The 15,246-nt window shown below is 39.1% G+C and overlaps 1 protein-coding gene across 4 annotated transcripts in view; it reads left to right on the forward strand.

The window, feature by feature from the left end:
* Positions 1–15,246, forward strand: part of Ralgapa2 (Ral GTPase activating protein catalytic subunit alpha 2) — a 259,063-nt gene that overhangs the window by 90,364 nt on the left and 153,453 nt on the right. For all 4 annotated transcript variants that reach the window (XM_055602595.1, XM_055602598.1, XM_055602597.1 and 1 more), the window contains exons 16-18: positions 655–819; positions 9,706–9,840; positions 12,208–12,305. In XM_055602595.1, coding sequence (XP_055458570.1) covers positions 655–819; positions 9,706–9,840; positions 12,208–12,305 — 398 coding nt within the window. The remainder of the gene's footprint in view (positions 1–654; positions 820–9,705; positions 9,841–12,207; positions 12,306–15,246) is intronic.

Raw genomic sequence — 15,246 nt, forward strand, 5'->3', positions numbered from 1 at the left:
AGTCTTTTTCCTTCTAAATTTCTTTTGGGGCTTCGCCCTTTTTTTCAAATAATTGACCAGAACACTGAGGAATGAGAAGTCAAATATCTGACCACATTGTTACATTGTTTTGAAACTTTTCTAAAATAAGATTTTAAATTATTTGTTGATTTTCATTAACTTGCCCATTTGACCAAGTCTACAGTAGAGTTGATGGTTTTCTGTGGGGATTGTAGCTTGGTTGGAGTCTTCAGAAGCCAGTACCATTTTAAATCATCAGGACTTCAAAGTTTTAGACCTATAAGTAATAGCTTTTAAAGTACCATGGGAACACTAGCATAAGTTCTTATGACATTGTTCTTACATTGAGAAAGATTGATTAATATGTACTTTTGCATGTTGAAGTAAATACTATGAACATACAATTTTTATGAAACTGTTGGAGATTAAAAATACATTAGTAGCAAGTATTTTTAGGTTATGACATAGCTTCCTAAATTGCAACTCAAGGAAGTGGTTCTTAATCCGTGGCTAGCGGTGAAGTATTGTGTGTGGCCTATTTCTTGACTGCTGCTGACATGCCATTATATATGCATTGGCTGGAACAGCCTAGGCAGTAAAACAAATAATAACAAATTCAGCCTTCAGATTGTTTTTCTCATTTTACCTTGGAAGGTTGTGTTCTAGAGTCCCAAAAAGGGACTGCTGTGGGACGATCCTTTTCTCTCAGCTGGCGTAGCCATCCAGATGTGACCGAGCCGATGAGATTCAGAAGTGCTACCACATCTGGAGCACCGGGAGTTGAGAAGGCAAGAAATATTGTCCGCCAAAAAGCAACGGGTAGATATTTGTTTAAATATCACTAAACAAATCTAATTATTATTTAAATGAACTTACAGAAATTAAATTTAAAATTCTATTCAGAATTTAAATATTAGACCTTTATTCAATGAAATGTGTTAATAGCTTATAAACTTTCTGTTCTGCTTACTTCTGAAGCCACAGGTTTTATTTTTTATTTCTAAAGTCTCCGGTGAAAGGGAGCATGGTAAATGCACCCTTAGCCTTAGTGATGTTATTACAAGGCAGTGTTTCTTATAGAATTTCGTGATGACTGGTTCCAACGAAGAAAAGGAGGGTAACCCACTTGGTTCTAGGAATGAATGGACACATTCTCATGTGTTACTTCTTTGGAAACACGGAGTTTGTTATGCCTATAGGCTCTGCTTTTAGAACCCGTCTGAGCTAGCACTGGTACTCTATTGAGAACCTGCCATGAACAGACTGCTTTTACTAAGGCAAGAGACAAATCTTTATAAAGGAAGCTGACCTTCACTATGAGGAGATTAAGGGTCTTCCTCCCCTACCCCACCTCCTTGTGCTCTGATTGAGGATTGACACAATCATATCTCAGTTCCTGATAGTTTCTCTCATCAGCAGGACCATGAAATTAGAGTTGGTAGACAACAGCTTCAGAAAACCATAAACAAGATCCTCAGGCTATAAAACAAATTTTTGTTGCGTTAAACACATTTTTTCATTGCTCATTAAAAGCCTGGTATAGATGGCTTAGCTTCTTGTTGGCTTTTTTGTCTAAGTATATTGTTCCCTAACTGTAACTTTCTCATTCTTTATACCATAGCATTTGCTGGCAATTATCTTTTTTGATCATCTGAACCACCTATTCTAGTCATTGTCCTTCATTCTGTTTCTGAGAAACCTAGTTCCTAAAAACATGCAGCACTGAGGAGAGGCCCACTGATGCCCTTTCTCAGCTAAACTCCTGCAGTCTTCTCTGCAATCACTGGTTCCTTTAGTAAAATATATATATCAGAAGTGTGTGTCAAAGGCAGTGTCTTTCCCAAGCAGGGCAGGCCTATGCTGCCCTTGCCACCCTCTTTGAATTCCAATATACACACTAATTAGAAACCATTGCATTTTGTTTGCTTGTGTTAAAAAGCAGCAAGCATGTATTTTCCAAATGACATTCATTTTCATCACGCATTTTAAACAGCAATGTGGTAGAAGTACCAGCATGCTTTAAGAAAGCACACAGGAAAGGCAAGTTATGTTTAACTATGTTCTCAGGTATTTGAGGGTCCACTTGACATTGGACCAACTGTTTGCAAAGGTTTTGTAAAGATATTTGTGGAATATGTACTTTAAAACTATAAGGTTGGCTTTTAGAGAAGTAACTACATTTTAAAAGTCTAGAACCATTTGTGTTTGCGAGACTGTGAAGACTGTCAGTTGCATGAGTCTGTTATCTTTATGTTTTATGTATACGCGTGTGCGTATATATGCGTTTTCTATTGTGTTTTATACCTTTTAAAATGATAAATGTTGTGAAACAGTTGTTACCTATTAATAGACTTTGAATATTTTTTGTATATCTTGCTGTTTAATAAGACTAATATACACAGGTGATTTTACTCAGTTTTATTTTCCTACTTTTTAACAAAGCCCCAAGTGTTTTCCCTGTACCGTGAGTGTGTAGAAGGCATTTCTATGAGTATAGAAGCTTATGGAGACAATTCTCAGTGCTCTTTGGAGGAATTAATAGCAGCTAGTAATAATTATTATGGAATAGCCTCTCAAAAGTAAATTTGTTTCTCTAATCTCTTTAAGAGAGCATTTTAAGGTGTTCACATAATGATTTACCTTATAGATTTGAGTTAGCTAACGAGGTCACTGGCGGTGACACCAGGGAAATAGATTTAACAAAGGACATCAGAGTGTACTTAAAGAGGTCAAAGATAACTTTGGCCCTGATTGTCAATGATGGTGAGAATTCAGACTTTTAAACTCTGAGAGTGATCAAAGTATGTCTTAATTGCCATGTAAAACAGCTAGTATTTTACTATTTCTAAAATGCATGGTGATCCATTTTGGAAAAACGTACAATCATTTTGCTTTATAAAAGGAAAGCTCTTTAAACAATGCCCAGATAAAAGTGCTGGCTGCATATGGAGAGAAACCTTTTACACTTCGACATTCACATGGTGTTTCCCTAGGTACATTTTCTTACACATTCATGAATTATATAGTAATCTCATTGCTGGGAACACTGATAGCAAGGGATAGGGGAAGGGATAGTAAAGTAAAAAGTTTGTTTCAGTTTTTGCAAATGTGCCACCTTTGTATATAGTTTTTCTTTTTAACTTATGCATAGCAGAAGTACATAATATATTAGCATAGCAAATAATCCTTTGTATTTTAATTTTAAGGGTAACATTGATTTTGTTTATTGTAGTTTTATGTATTTGAAGCATGTTCCGTGTTTTTCTTATTATATGTTTATTTAACCAACAATGTATGAGAAAAATCAAAAGTTGATATTGAGAAACTTTGGCTAAACTAAATGTGAAATACAATATAAAAAGATAGGTTTCATGGATATCAAGTACAATACCTGAGTCATGTATGTAGTTATGATTACATGACTTTGAGATACTTAGTTTACTAAATGGTGAGTTTTTAAATACAGTCAGCTCTCAGTAAATCAATTTCTGAATTGTTCATTACTTAATAGAAAAATTTTTCTCTTGGACCAGGTTTTCCTTTTCTTCTGTGCTCTTTGTATGTGTAGTCTTTAGGAAGAGATAGTAGTGTGTTAATAATGCAATAATGCTGTCTCATTCTCGTACGCTCTGATACATAGCAGCAAAAGGAAATGTATGAAGCATTTCCAAATGAAACTTGTTCCTTGTGTGGACTGATCGTTCTAAGTCAACAGTGATTGGCTGAACGTTGGCTGTATTTAGAGACTGTGATTGTGTTCTCTCATTTTACTGACTTTTAAACGTTTCCTTTAAATGTTTAAAGGAAATGCAGCACTTAGAACTTAGAAGCGGTGAAAGGTCTTGATGTGCTCTGATACAATGTTACTTTATCTCTCCTGGAAGCTAAGCGAAGCCAATCTATCAGCAACTGTGTCCACCTCTCTGAGCCTTTGCCTGCCACTAAAAGCGTCCCGCTCCTCCTCCATACCGTGAGCGCTCTCTTACCTGGTTTCTCTTACTCTTCTTGCTCTCACAGGCTGTCAGGTACTGTAATGCTGTCTCATGTGTCCATCCGTGTCCCCAGGCTTCTCCCTCCTGCCCTAGGCCTTGCTTCATGACTCACCCGAGTCACACTCAGAAGGCTGCTTATTGCACTTGTGTTAAATTTCAAAGAATATTAATGGTTATTTTTGTGTAGTTCATGTTTAGTAGCAAGTAGGTACTCACAAATTCTATAATCCTGCTAGTTATCAGATTCATGCTGATATTTGAGGTTTTAGTTAAAAAAAAAAAAAGTAAAAACTAAACAGTCCTAATTTTCAAAACATTCTATCCTTAGATTTCCCCCAGAAACTGAACTGAGCTCACTTGTGTTTTTTTCTCATGATGTTATCGCACCCAGCACAGTAAGGTGAACATAGTTAATAATCCATTGTGTATCTTGAAGTAGCCAGAGTAGAGTGTTCGAAAGAACTTGTCAAGTAAATGCCAAGAGTGATGGATACACTAGTTATCCTGGTCTGACGTCACGTTGCCCACACTGTCCACACATCAGGATGCCACAGTGTGTGATTACACCATGCCAGTCATACGGGAGGATGTCATGGTAACAAAACCAAGTTTCCTCATGTTTTGCCTAGTCAGTTCTCAAAGGGAATTTACTACCTGTGGTGAATAATTATAGCTACAAAGAGATAATCTTCAGTGACTTTTAGCTGAACCAGATTTTAATTAAGAGGGAGATTTTCCCATGTTCCTTTTATGTTCTGAATTCTGACACATAGATTTTGACTTTTTAAATACTGGAGATAGTCTGATGATGGTTTCTGTAGCACAAACACAGTAGCACTATTGTAGTTTGACAAAACAAAACTCAAAACTTAAGTAAAATACCATGAGGGAAGAAGTTAGTTTTAGCTGAAAGTGTGGACTATAATGTTGCTTAGAAAATGCACTTAGTGAACACTTGAGTGTGAAAACAGTAAGGATAGCATTGGAAAGCGGCCACCATTAGTTAAGCTGCTGCGTAAATGTTTGAGGTTTAGATTGTCTAGAAAGTGTTTCTTCTTAGTGGTGATTAAGGAGGTCTTTAAAATAGTTTGCTATACATTTTGCTGATTGACACCAGAAAGAAATTTTTTTTTTAAGAAATTTTTTAATATGAAAAGTTTTATCTCATTGTCTATTTTATTTCCATACTGTCTCACCTAAGTTTTCTCACTGGTTTTTCTGGGATATGTTCTCAGGAAAAAAAAAAAATTCTTCCTATTAATAACTTTATTTTAAAAGTTTTGTTCTTATTCAGAATTACTATTTTGATTTACTCAAATTCCTGGTTCTTATGTGTGTGTACATGGCTCCAGCAGAAATTGAGTTATTTACTGCAGTTACCGTCAACTAGGGATGACTTGGTAACAATTAGAGACATTTTTGGTTGTCATAGTGAGATCTGGTAGGTAGAAGCTAGAGATGCTGCTAAGTACCTCTGCTGAGACAAGCCTACAGCAGAAATGGCCAAGCCTCAAATACTCATCATGCAAATAGGGCAAAAACTATAGCCCTGTATAGTGGAGCAAGCTGGACCAGACTCGTGTTTGCCCGTCTCTGCCATCTTCACCCGTGGTTTTATAGCAGGGTCACCCTGAAGACACACTGCTGCTGCTGTTTCATCTGACAGCTACAGTGACGAGTACTTCTCAGTTGTCCTTCATTAGTTAGAGTGTCAGTAGACTCGGCCAAGGGAAGTGTTTGCCAGGCCTGGGAGTGTATATTCTTCCTGGCTGGAGATTTGTAGCATTGCTGTGTTCTGATGTACATCTGAGTTCGTGGCTATCTCTTTGCTAATCTGTGGCTAAATGATAAGCAGGTTCTTTAAATTTTCCTTTCTGGCTACAAGTTGAGTATTTTGTTTGTTTGTTTGTTTGTTTTTTCCTTTTCCTTTTGTTTTATTGTATTGGTGGTTGCTAATTTTATTATGGCAGCAGTCCTTGTTTTGGTTTCTAATCTGCGTGAATCAGTCCACCAAAACTGTAATAATACAAACAGTGGTGGTAGATTTGGAGGTGTGGAAAGCAGTGGTGTTTAAATTTGGGGAGAGTCGAAACGACCCGCTTCCATTAATCTGAGTATTGAGAACACCATGCACCTGGGAAGAAGGCGTGCCAGCTGGGGAGTCCCCTTTCTCCTAAATGAAAACATTCCCTCCCGGCTGCCTTGGAATGTCAACTGCTTTCTGTGTTGGGACATCTGTCACTTAATCTGTTATGTGCAAGGGTAGATTTTCATTTTTATTTTGGGAATATTGTAATGGTTATAACTAGCAGATTGACTGTTTTTCCTCACCCCAACTTATGGTCCTTGCATAGCTACTTCTCCGTCTTTCCATAAGCTGCATGGAAGTGCTTCTTGTTAGGACCTGGACTAACTACTCTCAGTAAGCCTGACTTTGGGGAGCTGAAGTGTTAAATGGAAAGCATCTTTTGAGCTTTTGTAAGGCTGAGTTGGCATCATGAATGATGTTTTTAAAATTAAGACCTTACATTCTAATTTTGCTTATGGAGCCTTGTATGTGGGATAAATGGAACATAGAATATTACTTATTGGAGACTGAGCCTTGGCTATATTTAATAAGATGGAATAAGGAAGTCTGGAATTAAAGAATGAGTGAAAAGTAGACAGACATCTGGAGAAAATAGAAATTAACTGAAGAGCTTACACATTTACTTCGCTCATGCTCTTTTCTCAGTGGGGGTAAAAGAATCCTTTTGTTCATTTTGCTGATGTTTTCATTGGAGCTTTAGAAAGCAGTGGGTTAGGAATGGTGTTGAGTAACTATAGCCTCAAGAGACAGAAAAGTTAGTACTTTTAATTGGCTGTTACTAGACTTCACAGAGCAGAAATGAAGTTAGAATCTGAGGCAGAATTCAGCTCTTCAAAGTGATTCAAACAGAAATCATGTGACATTCAAAACAGGATGCGTCAAATCTGAGATTTATTGCACAATTGTTATGTAACTCAGATGTTCTTTTTCTGTTTGACAGGCAATCCTGTGCCTATACATTTTACTTCAGCATTAAGATCATTTTCATTAGTTACAAAAGAGCAGCTCAACAGGACACAGTCAATGGGAGCAGCCACAGCCCACCATACTTTTTCTTCAACCACAGCATGCAGCAGAGGGAGACCGAGAAGCGTTAGGAAGAAAAGGATGTTAGAGTGTTATTCTCTTGTTTATTGTATAGAGCTCATTTTGAATACACAAACAAGTCATGTACATCTTCAAATCAGCAAGTTGGATTTATGTTACAACATAAGAATAATTGAAAATTCTTTTTTTAACACATTTTTCAATTGATAGTCAACTCCAAGGGTAGCCCAAGCCTAAGAGAACAGCAAGATTCGTAGCTGTTCCCTTCCTTCCCTTCCTGTGGCCTATTCTTCCATCCTTGTCATTTCTACAGGCTTGGACTTTCTCCATCTGAGAAGTCCCTCTTAACAGTTTTGGAAAAACAAAGCCTTAAGAGATGTATTAGACCTGTCTGTTGGAAAGGCGGACAGCTGGTGGTAGCAGGCTCCTCGTCCTTCGTCTGCTGTGTTGAGGACCAGTGGGGACACTCTAATTTGGAAGCCACGGTGCTGTGGCTGTGTTGCACCCCACCAGATGGCGATGTTCTTTCTCTTTAGAAAGACACTGCCAGTGTTGGCTCAGCTCTTATTTACTCCTGCTCAGAGCCCAGAAACTGGCATCCACCAGTGTTTGGCACCAGGCTTCAGAGAGAAAAACCCACTCTTCCCTTTGTCCACAAAAACAGCCACTGACCAATTATTTTTTAGAAAGTTTGGAAGCTCTTGGGCTCCCTCTGCTGATGCAGGAGTGAAGAATTTAATATCTTCCTTTCACCATTTTGTAAAATTAGAATAAGAAGATAACTGGAAGGGCTGGCCCCATAGTGTTGAGGGCTCTGTTGCTAATTACTCTAGCAGACCTGTGAAAAGAGTCTAGTTTTCGCTCTGGAATGCATAGGTAGATTAAAAATTTGCACATATACCTTGTGTGTCTTCTGTGGAAAAACAAACACTTCTTTGTAGCTCAGGAGAAGCACTAGGCAAAGATGACCTAGGAAAGATGAAACTGTCTCTTCATGCCATCTTGGCCCATCTTTTCTCTTGTACTCAGGTTCTCTTTAGCTTCCACCTTTAAACTATGGTCTAGTTGAAACTTTGATTCATAGCAAAGACTTGCACAAAGCTCATGGTTTTGAGGCCTTGCAGTTGTACTAGTATAGCAGAACATGGAATTTTCATTTGGGTGGAACAAAGCAGAAGAGCCATCCTTTGTGGAAATCCCATGTATTAAATCCAGACTCATCCTATGCACACAAATCTCCTTAGGAGGAGTGAGTCTTCACTGTGGCTTATGTCCAAATGGGAGGACTTTACATGGGACTAGTACCACCCATGTAATGAAGCTCCATTGCAGCTGAGCAACTAGGTGACAGAGTCAGTTAAAATAACATAGTCTGGGTTTTGGGAACTCTCTTTTTAAAGTCGTAAAACTTTAGCTGATTTATGGTGACATGGGTATGGGGATATGAAGTTTTATGACCTCATCACTGAGTTTGGAGTCTAGTGAAGAACTGAGCCATGGCTTTGCATGTGGAATTCATAACAAGATATGTACATGCTTGCTGCAGCATGGGGATGAGGGGCAGGGAACAGGGGACAGATTAGCAGAGGGGAGTGAAGAGCAGGAGGAAGAGAACAGAAGGTGCCAAGAGGATCAGTGTTTCAGAGACTACAGAGAGTGGAAACTCCTGCGTCATGATTAGGGATCCATTTGTGGGGTAGGAGTGAGACAGGCCCCACCCCACACAGGACAGAGCTGACTGATGCCAGACGCAGTCGCACCTTCATTGTAGAGGGGCCTCTCTGCTGGCTGAGTAGAGAACAACATGCTGCGCACATGGCCTAAGCAGAGATGATGCAATCCTGAGGCTGTGAGTCTAGAGGGAGGGGGAGGGTGTCGTGGCTGCTCTTAAAAGATTAAAATGAATTGTGCACTTTAAAAATGGACTAGAAGGGAAGCCTCTATTCCTTTAGGGGAATAGAGGATGTAAAGTATTAGCAAGATTATCAGATGTTGAATGCTTATGTTTAGTATTCCAGTTTATACCATATAGATCATTTTGTGCTTTGTGACTAGTTCAACTTTGTACATGGTCATGTGAGTATTAAATAGTATTTATTTTCTTTTGTACACTTTACATTATCTATTAGAAGGGTGAGTACAGTTGGGATTCTTGTTTTCTTTCATCTTAGTTTAGTGTTGGTACCACCTGTGCTCTCGTATTATTATCTATCTATTCATTTCCTACATGGCTGAGTCTTTCCTTTGTGCTGGGAAATTTCAGATGTCTCAGTGTTATCAACCATCTTTGTGGATTTCTTCCCTTGCCCCCTTCCTTCACCTGGAAAACAAAAGGCTAACTAGAACTTGAGAAAAGTGTATTCATAGAATGGGGTGTTAGTGTTAATAAGTAGGAAGTATGGTGATGTGCATGCAGAGTGTCTCACTGCAGTCTGGTTTCCAAAACAAACAAACAAACAAACAAACAAACAAAATCTGAAACTTAATGTGTTAAATCAGTTAAGTGTGAAGTGTTTTTTGTTTGTTTGTTTTAAATCTCCGACCATACTCCTGCATGTTGTGTGTTAATGCTTTCAGAAGTGGAGGAGTTCCAACAGGCTGAGAACACACCAGCAGCGGACTCTGATTATCTTGTGGTGGGACAGCAGCAGGTCCCCCGGAGCAGCAGCACCTCCGACATTACTGAGCCTTTGTGCTTAGATTCTTCTCAAGGTATGCAGAAATGTCAGTTCTTTGACTGGCTGATTAATTTTGAGACAGGGTCTCCCTCTTTTTCTGTGGCAGGCTTGGAACTCAGTATGTTGCCCAGGTTGGCCTCGTCAGGCAGGCCCTTCCTGTCTCTGCCTCCCAAGTACAGGGATGGGCTTGGGATGGTGGTAAGCTGCAGGTAGTATTGCCTATTACGGTTATTTTAAATATTTATTTCGGGGGGGGGAGTGAAGGAGAGAGAGGGAGGTTGCATGTTGTGTGTATGTGTTGCTAGTGTGCACATGTGTACATGTCTAGAGGCCAGAGACGACTGTGAGCTGTCTTTTCCGATGACTTTCAAACTATTTACTTACTTATTTGGAGGCAAAACTTTTTGCTTATCTGAAAGCTTACCAGTGAGCTCTGAGGAGCCTCTTGTCTCCCCCTGCCCTGCCTCAGGTTGCCCCATGCTGCCTCATCCAGCTTTTTACTTGGGGATCTGCGCTTGGGCCTTCAGGCCTGTACAGCAACCTCTGAGCCATCTCCCCAGCCCTATGTTTACTTTTTAATCTGACTGTAAGAATGTGACTTCTGGACACAAACCTTCTTGCTTTTTAATATATTCTTTTAACATATACATCTATTCTCTTCAAGTTTGGCATGACTGGGTACTAGAGAGGGGCCCGAGTGACTAGAGTAGGAGGTACAAAGAATGATCCCAGAGAAAAGAAGCTTAGCAAGTCAGAAGGCAGGAAGGAAGCATGAGAGGCAGGAGGGCCAGCTATGGGAAGAGCTAGAGGGGTTGGGATGGGCATGAAAGCTGGCCAGCTGTGTATTAGCAACCCACAGGCTTCACTGAGGTCGGTAGGAACCCTTTCAGAGCATGCATCTGGTTTCTCTTCTTTTCAGCAGCAAATAGGGTGTGGAAGTGAGGAGGCAGGCAGTTGTTACCAAAGCTGCAGGCAGTGGCAGTGTATCTTGCAGTGAAAAAACACACTTCAGTGTGTACAGATATCAGTAAATGTACTGGCAATTTCACTTTAGTTCCATGAGTCAGTCAGAAAACAACCTGCCTTGTTTGTCAGCAGAATCTCCTGTCTTCTACTACCAGAGTTAGCAAATGAGAAGGGAAGCTTTTCCTTAAAAACTCCCTTGACATAAATTATAGCAAAAATAAAGATGAGAAAATATATTATCTGAAAAATTTCTACTCTTTAAAGGGTTTTATGTGGATCATTAGGGATGGAGATAACACACACACACACACACACATACACACACACACACACACACACACACACACACACATATATACTCACACTTACTTTGTGGTAGACTACTTGCCCAACATATAGGAAGCCTGGAATTTATCCTTGGGACTATCAGGAGAAACAAAGCAAACAATATTCCCTTAAATATTTGGGAGAATACACCAGTTGCTTGGGGTTTTCTTAAAAGAAAGTTTTTAGATCCTTTCAAATTTTAATAAAGTTCACCTGAGAGAAGAAAAGCTCCAGCAATCTAGTGCTCATGTGCTTCCTTCCTGAAGAGTTCAGAGAGCATTGCTTGTTTGTTAAAGGGTCTCCATTAGCCTAGGCTGGCCTGGAACCTGCACATTCTCCGACCTCCAAGAGGAGATTGATTTTTAAGTACTCTGATCACATGAGTATATGAGATAGTACATAAGCTGATTACGGTGACTTACCTGTGCAGATTTCAAAAACAGCATGTTATAATAAGAGGTAAAAATACAGTATTTGCCATGTAAAAATTACAAATTAAAGAATTGTGAGACTACTTTGATTTTTCTTAATTTGGCTTTGATGTTTTGCTAGAAACTGGTTCATATATTAATTTCTTTCAAATTTATTGGCTCCAGATTATTCATCAGATGTCCTTATGATCTTTCTTAAATCTTTGCAGTTTTTGTGGTGGCATTCCCTTTTAAATCATTGACCCTGTCTCTGTTTTCTTGTGCTAGTCTCCATATTCAGGCAACAAACCCCGAGCTGTTCTGGTCTTCCCTTCTAGTTGTATCACAGGCCAGCCCAGGCAGCCCTTTGTCCAGATCTGTCTCCAAGCCCAGCTCCCTGGAGTGATGTGTTGCATGTGCCTATCCGGCATAGTTCACTGCATAGTACACTGAGCCACAGTGATCAGCTTTCCATCTGCCCCAGTTGAAGCTCAAGGCCAGGCCTCTGTGTAGATCGCGTGCATAGATGCTGCCAGTGCAGACCCAAAGCCACCAGCTCCTCTGTGCACCCCACAACATGTGGATAAAATGGTTTATCTATCTGTTTCTGCCTCTGCCACCCTGCCTGCCTTTCAGTCTGCCTGTCTCCTTTTTTACCTTCTCCAACATTCATTTTATTATTTTTACCCCATCTCTAGGTCAAAGGGTAGAAAATTCACAGAATTTGACCTCTTCAGAACCCAAGCCTGTTCAAGAGAATAAAGGACATGTGAAGCATGAGCATGAAGGAATAACAGTAAGACTTCCAAGAGAAAATCCCTTTGTTATTGTAAACCAAGCATAAATTATACCACAATAATGAATTTATTGATGGTAGTTATACATTTTTCCCATTTACATTGATTAGAGGTCCAAATAATCTTGAAGTCACTTAAGGTTGTACTTGCTTTCTAGATAAAATACAGTCATTCTACAAAAATGGAAGGAGGGGTCTGCATGAAGTGGGGGTTTACTGCCTGGTCTCCTGTTGTACAATATATTTTTGGGCAGGTGTACTTCCCTGTAAAATCTTGATTTCAGATTCCCATTTTTGTATTTTAGATGATAGCCTCTACCTGACACAGTATTCCTAAAGCATATCTGGTATGGTTTTGTTTGATTTTGTAAAGAAGGTACTCATTTAAAAAAGAAATATGAAACATAAAGAAGAAATGGCTTATAACTCACTCATAATCTCTATTTGTGTTTTAAAATCCAGTATATATTTATAGAAAACATAGGTGTTTCAGAAACATAAAACATAAGGGTCCCTTCCTTGCTGCTACTTGTTTAGAAGATAGCAAAGTTGAGTTCTTGTATTTATTTGTTTTAAAAAGGCATGTGTCAGCTCGCTTGTATAGATCTTGATTTTTGCAATGAAACAGATTCAGATAAACCCATTCCTACCCAAGCACCAAAACAATTTATGGTGTTGTTGCTTTAGCCACCAATTTTGTTGCTTTTGTTTTGTTTTGGTTTTGGTTTATTTTGTTTTGTTATCTACTATTTTTTTTTTATTTTCTTTTTATAGTGTTTATTTTATTTTATTAATTACAGTTTATTCACTTTGTATCCCAGCTGTAACCCCCTTCCACCTCCCTTCCAATTCCATCCTCCCTCCCTCATCTCATCCCATTCCCCTCCCCAAGTCCACTGATAGGGGAGGCCCTCCTACCCTTCCCTCTGACCCTAGCCTATCAGGTCTTATCAGGACTGGCTGCATTATCTTCCTTTGTGACCTAGTAAGGCTGCTCCCCACTCAGGGGAAGGTAATCAAAGAGCAGGCCAATCAGTTTATGTCAGAGACAGTCCCTGTTTCCATTACTAGGGAACCCACTTGGACACTGAGCTGCCTTGGGCTACATCTGAGCAGGGGTTCTAGGTTATCTCCATGCATGGTCCTTGGTTGGAGTATCAGTCTCAGAAAAGTTCACTAAGCCGGAATTTTTTGGTTCTGTTGCTCTTCTTGTGGAGCTCCTGTCCGCTCCAGATCCTTCTATCTCCCCCTTCATTCATAAGATTCCCTGCACTTGCCCAAAGTTTGGCTATGAGTCTCAGCATCTGCTTTGATACCCTGGCAGCTAGAGTCTTTCAGAGGCCCCTGTGTTAGGCTCCTGTCCTGTTCCCTCTTTTCTCCCTCTTCCAAGGTTCGTCCCATTTGCCTTTCTGAGTGAGGATTTATCATCTTACCCATCTTAATTAGTTTCTTTAAGTGTACAGATTTAGTATGTTTATCCTATATTATATGTCTAATATCTCTAATACATGAGTGTATACCATGATGTCTAATATCTCTGATACATGAGTATATACCATGATGTCTAATATCTCTAATACATGAGTATATACCACGTGTATCTTTCTCACTCAGGATGATCTTTTCTAGTTTCCACCATTTGCCTGCAAATTTCATGATTTGCTTGCTTTCAATTGCTGAGTAGTATTCCATTGTGTAAATGTGCCACACTTTCTGTATCCATTTCTCCATTGAGGGACATCTGGGTTGTTTCAGATTCTGGCTAATACAAATAAAACTGTTATGGACATGGTTGAGCAAATGTCCTTGGTTTGTACTTGAGCATATTTTGGATATATGCCTAGGCGTGCTATAGCTGGATCTTAAAGACAGAGTTGTTTTTTTGTGTTTTTGTTTTGTGTGTGTGTGTGTGTGTGTGTGTGTGTGTGTGTGTGTGTGTGTGTGTAGCCTCTGTAGACCGGCTGGATCAAAGAGATCTGTCTGCCTCTGCTTCCTGAGTGCTGAGATTAAAGGCTTGTTTGGATTTTTAACTCCCTTTTCTTGCCTTCTCTCACAGTGGCATGGTGTTGGCTTTGTATTACTCTGTCATTTGCATGCATATGGCTTCAAACAATATATTCCTTAGTTTCTGAAGTTTCTAAAATATCCTGCAGGTGCTATTTTTTTGTTCACTCAGTTGTATGTTTCTAGAGTATTCACATGCTATTATATAAGAATTCATTTGAGTTTTCTCTGCTGTATATTTCACTATGAATATTATCACTTATTTTTCTGTTCTTTCATTGATGGGCATTTAGAGTCTTTCCAGTGTTTTAGTTTTCTGAAAGGTACGGCCATGTACCTTTTTATATAGTTCTCAAGATCTCCATGTTCAAATGTTTCTCTGTGTGCTTGTCTAGCAGTAGCATTAATAAAATACACAATAAAATAGAATGCTCCTTCCCTACGATATAAGTGTGCCACTTATATCTCTACCAGCAGTGTAAAGAGTTCTCACCAGCACTTTGTGTTTTTAGACTTTTAAAGGTTTTGCAGGTTAGCTGCGTGGAAATGGGATATTGTGTTTGAATTTCTTAGATTACTAATAAGCTTTAAGGTTTCCATGTTGAGTGGCTGTTCATGTTTCATGTGTGAAATGCCAGCTAATGGCTTTTCTCATTTACTCTCTCCTGTGTTAGTTCTTTGTATAGCCTAAAGACTGACAAACTACTCATGTTAGTTTGACTATGTTTGTAACAGACAACCTTACCGTGTGTGGCTGCTTTTTACTTCGGTATCTTTGGTAAACACAAATTCTTCTTTTTGATATTCTTTATTATGGTATATTTTATGAAATCAAAAAACTTCAACTACAAAAGGATCTTTTATTTGTGTTATATAAAATACCTCACTTTTGCTCCACACTTTCAAGTTTATTTACCTGGAAGTGGCTCTTGTTTAT

This window comes from Psammomys obesus, unplaced genomic scaffold (genome assembly GCF_907164565.1).
Source record: "Psammomys obesus unplaced genomic scaffold, mPsaObe1.curated_primary_1811, whole genome shotgun sequence".
Taxonomy (NCBI): domain Eukaryota; kingdom Metazoa; phylum Chordata; class Mammalia; order Rodentia; family Muridae; genus Psammomys; species Psammomys obesus.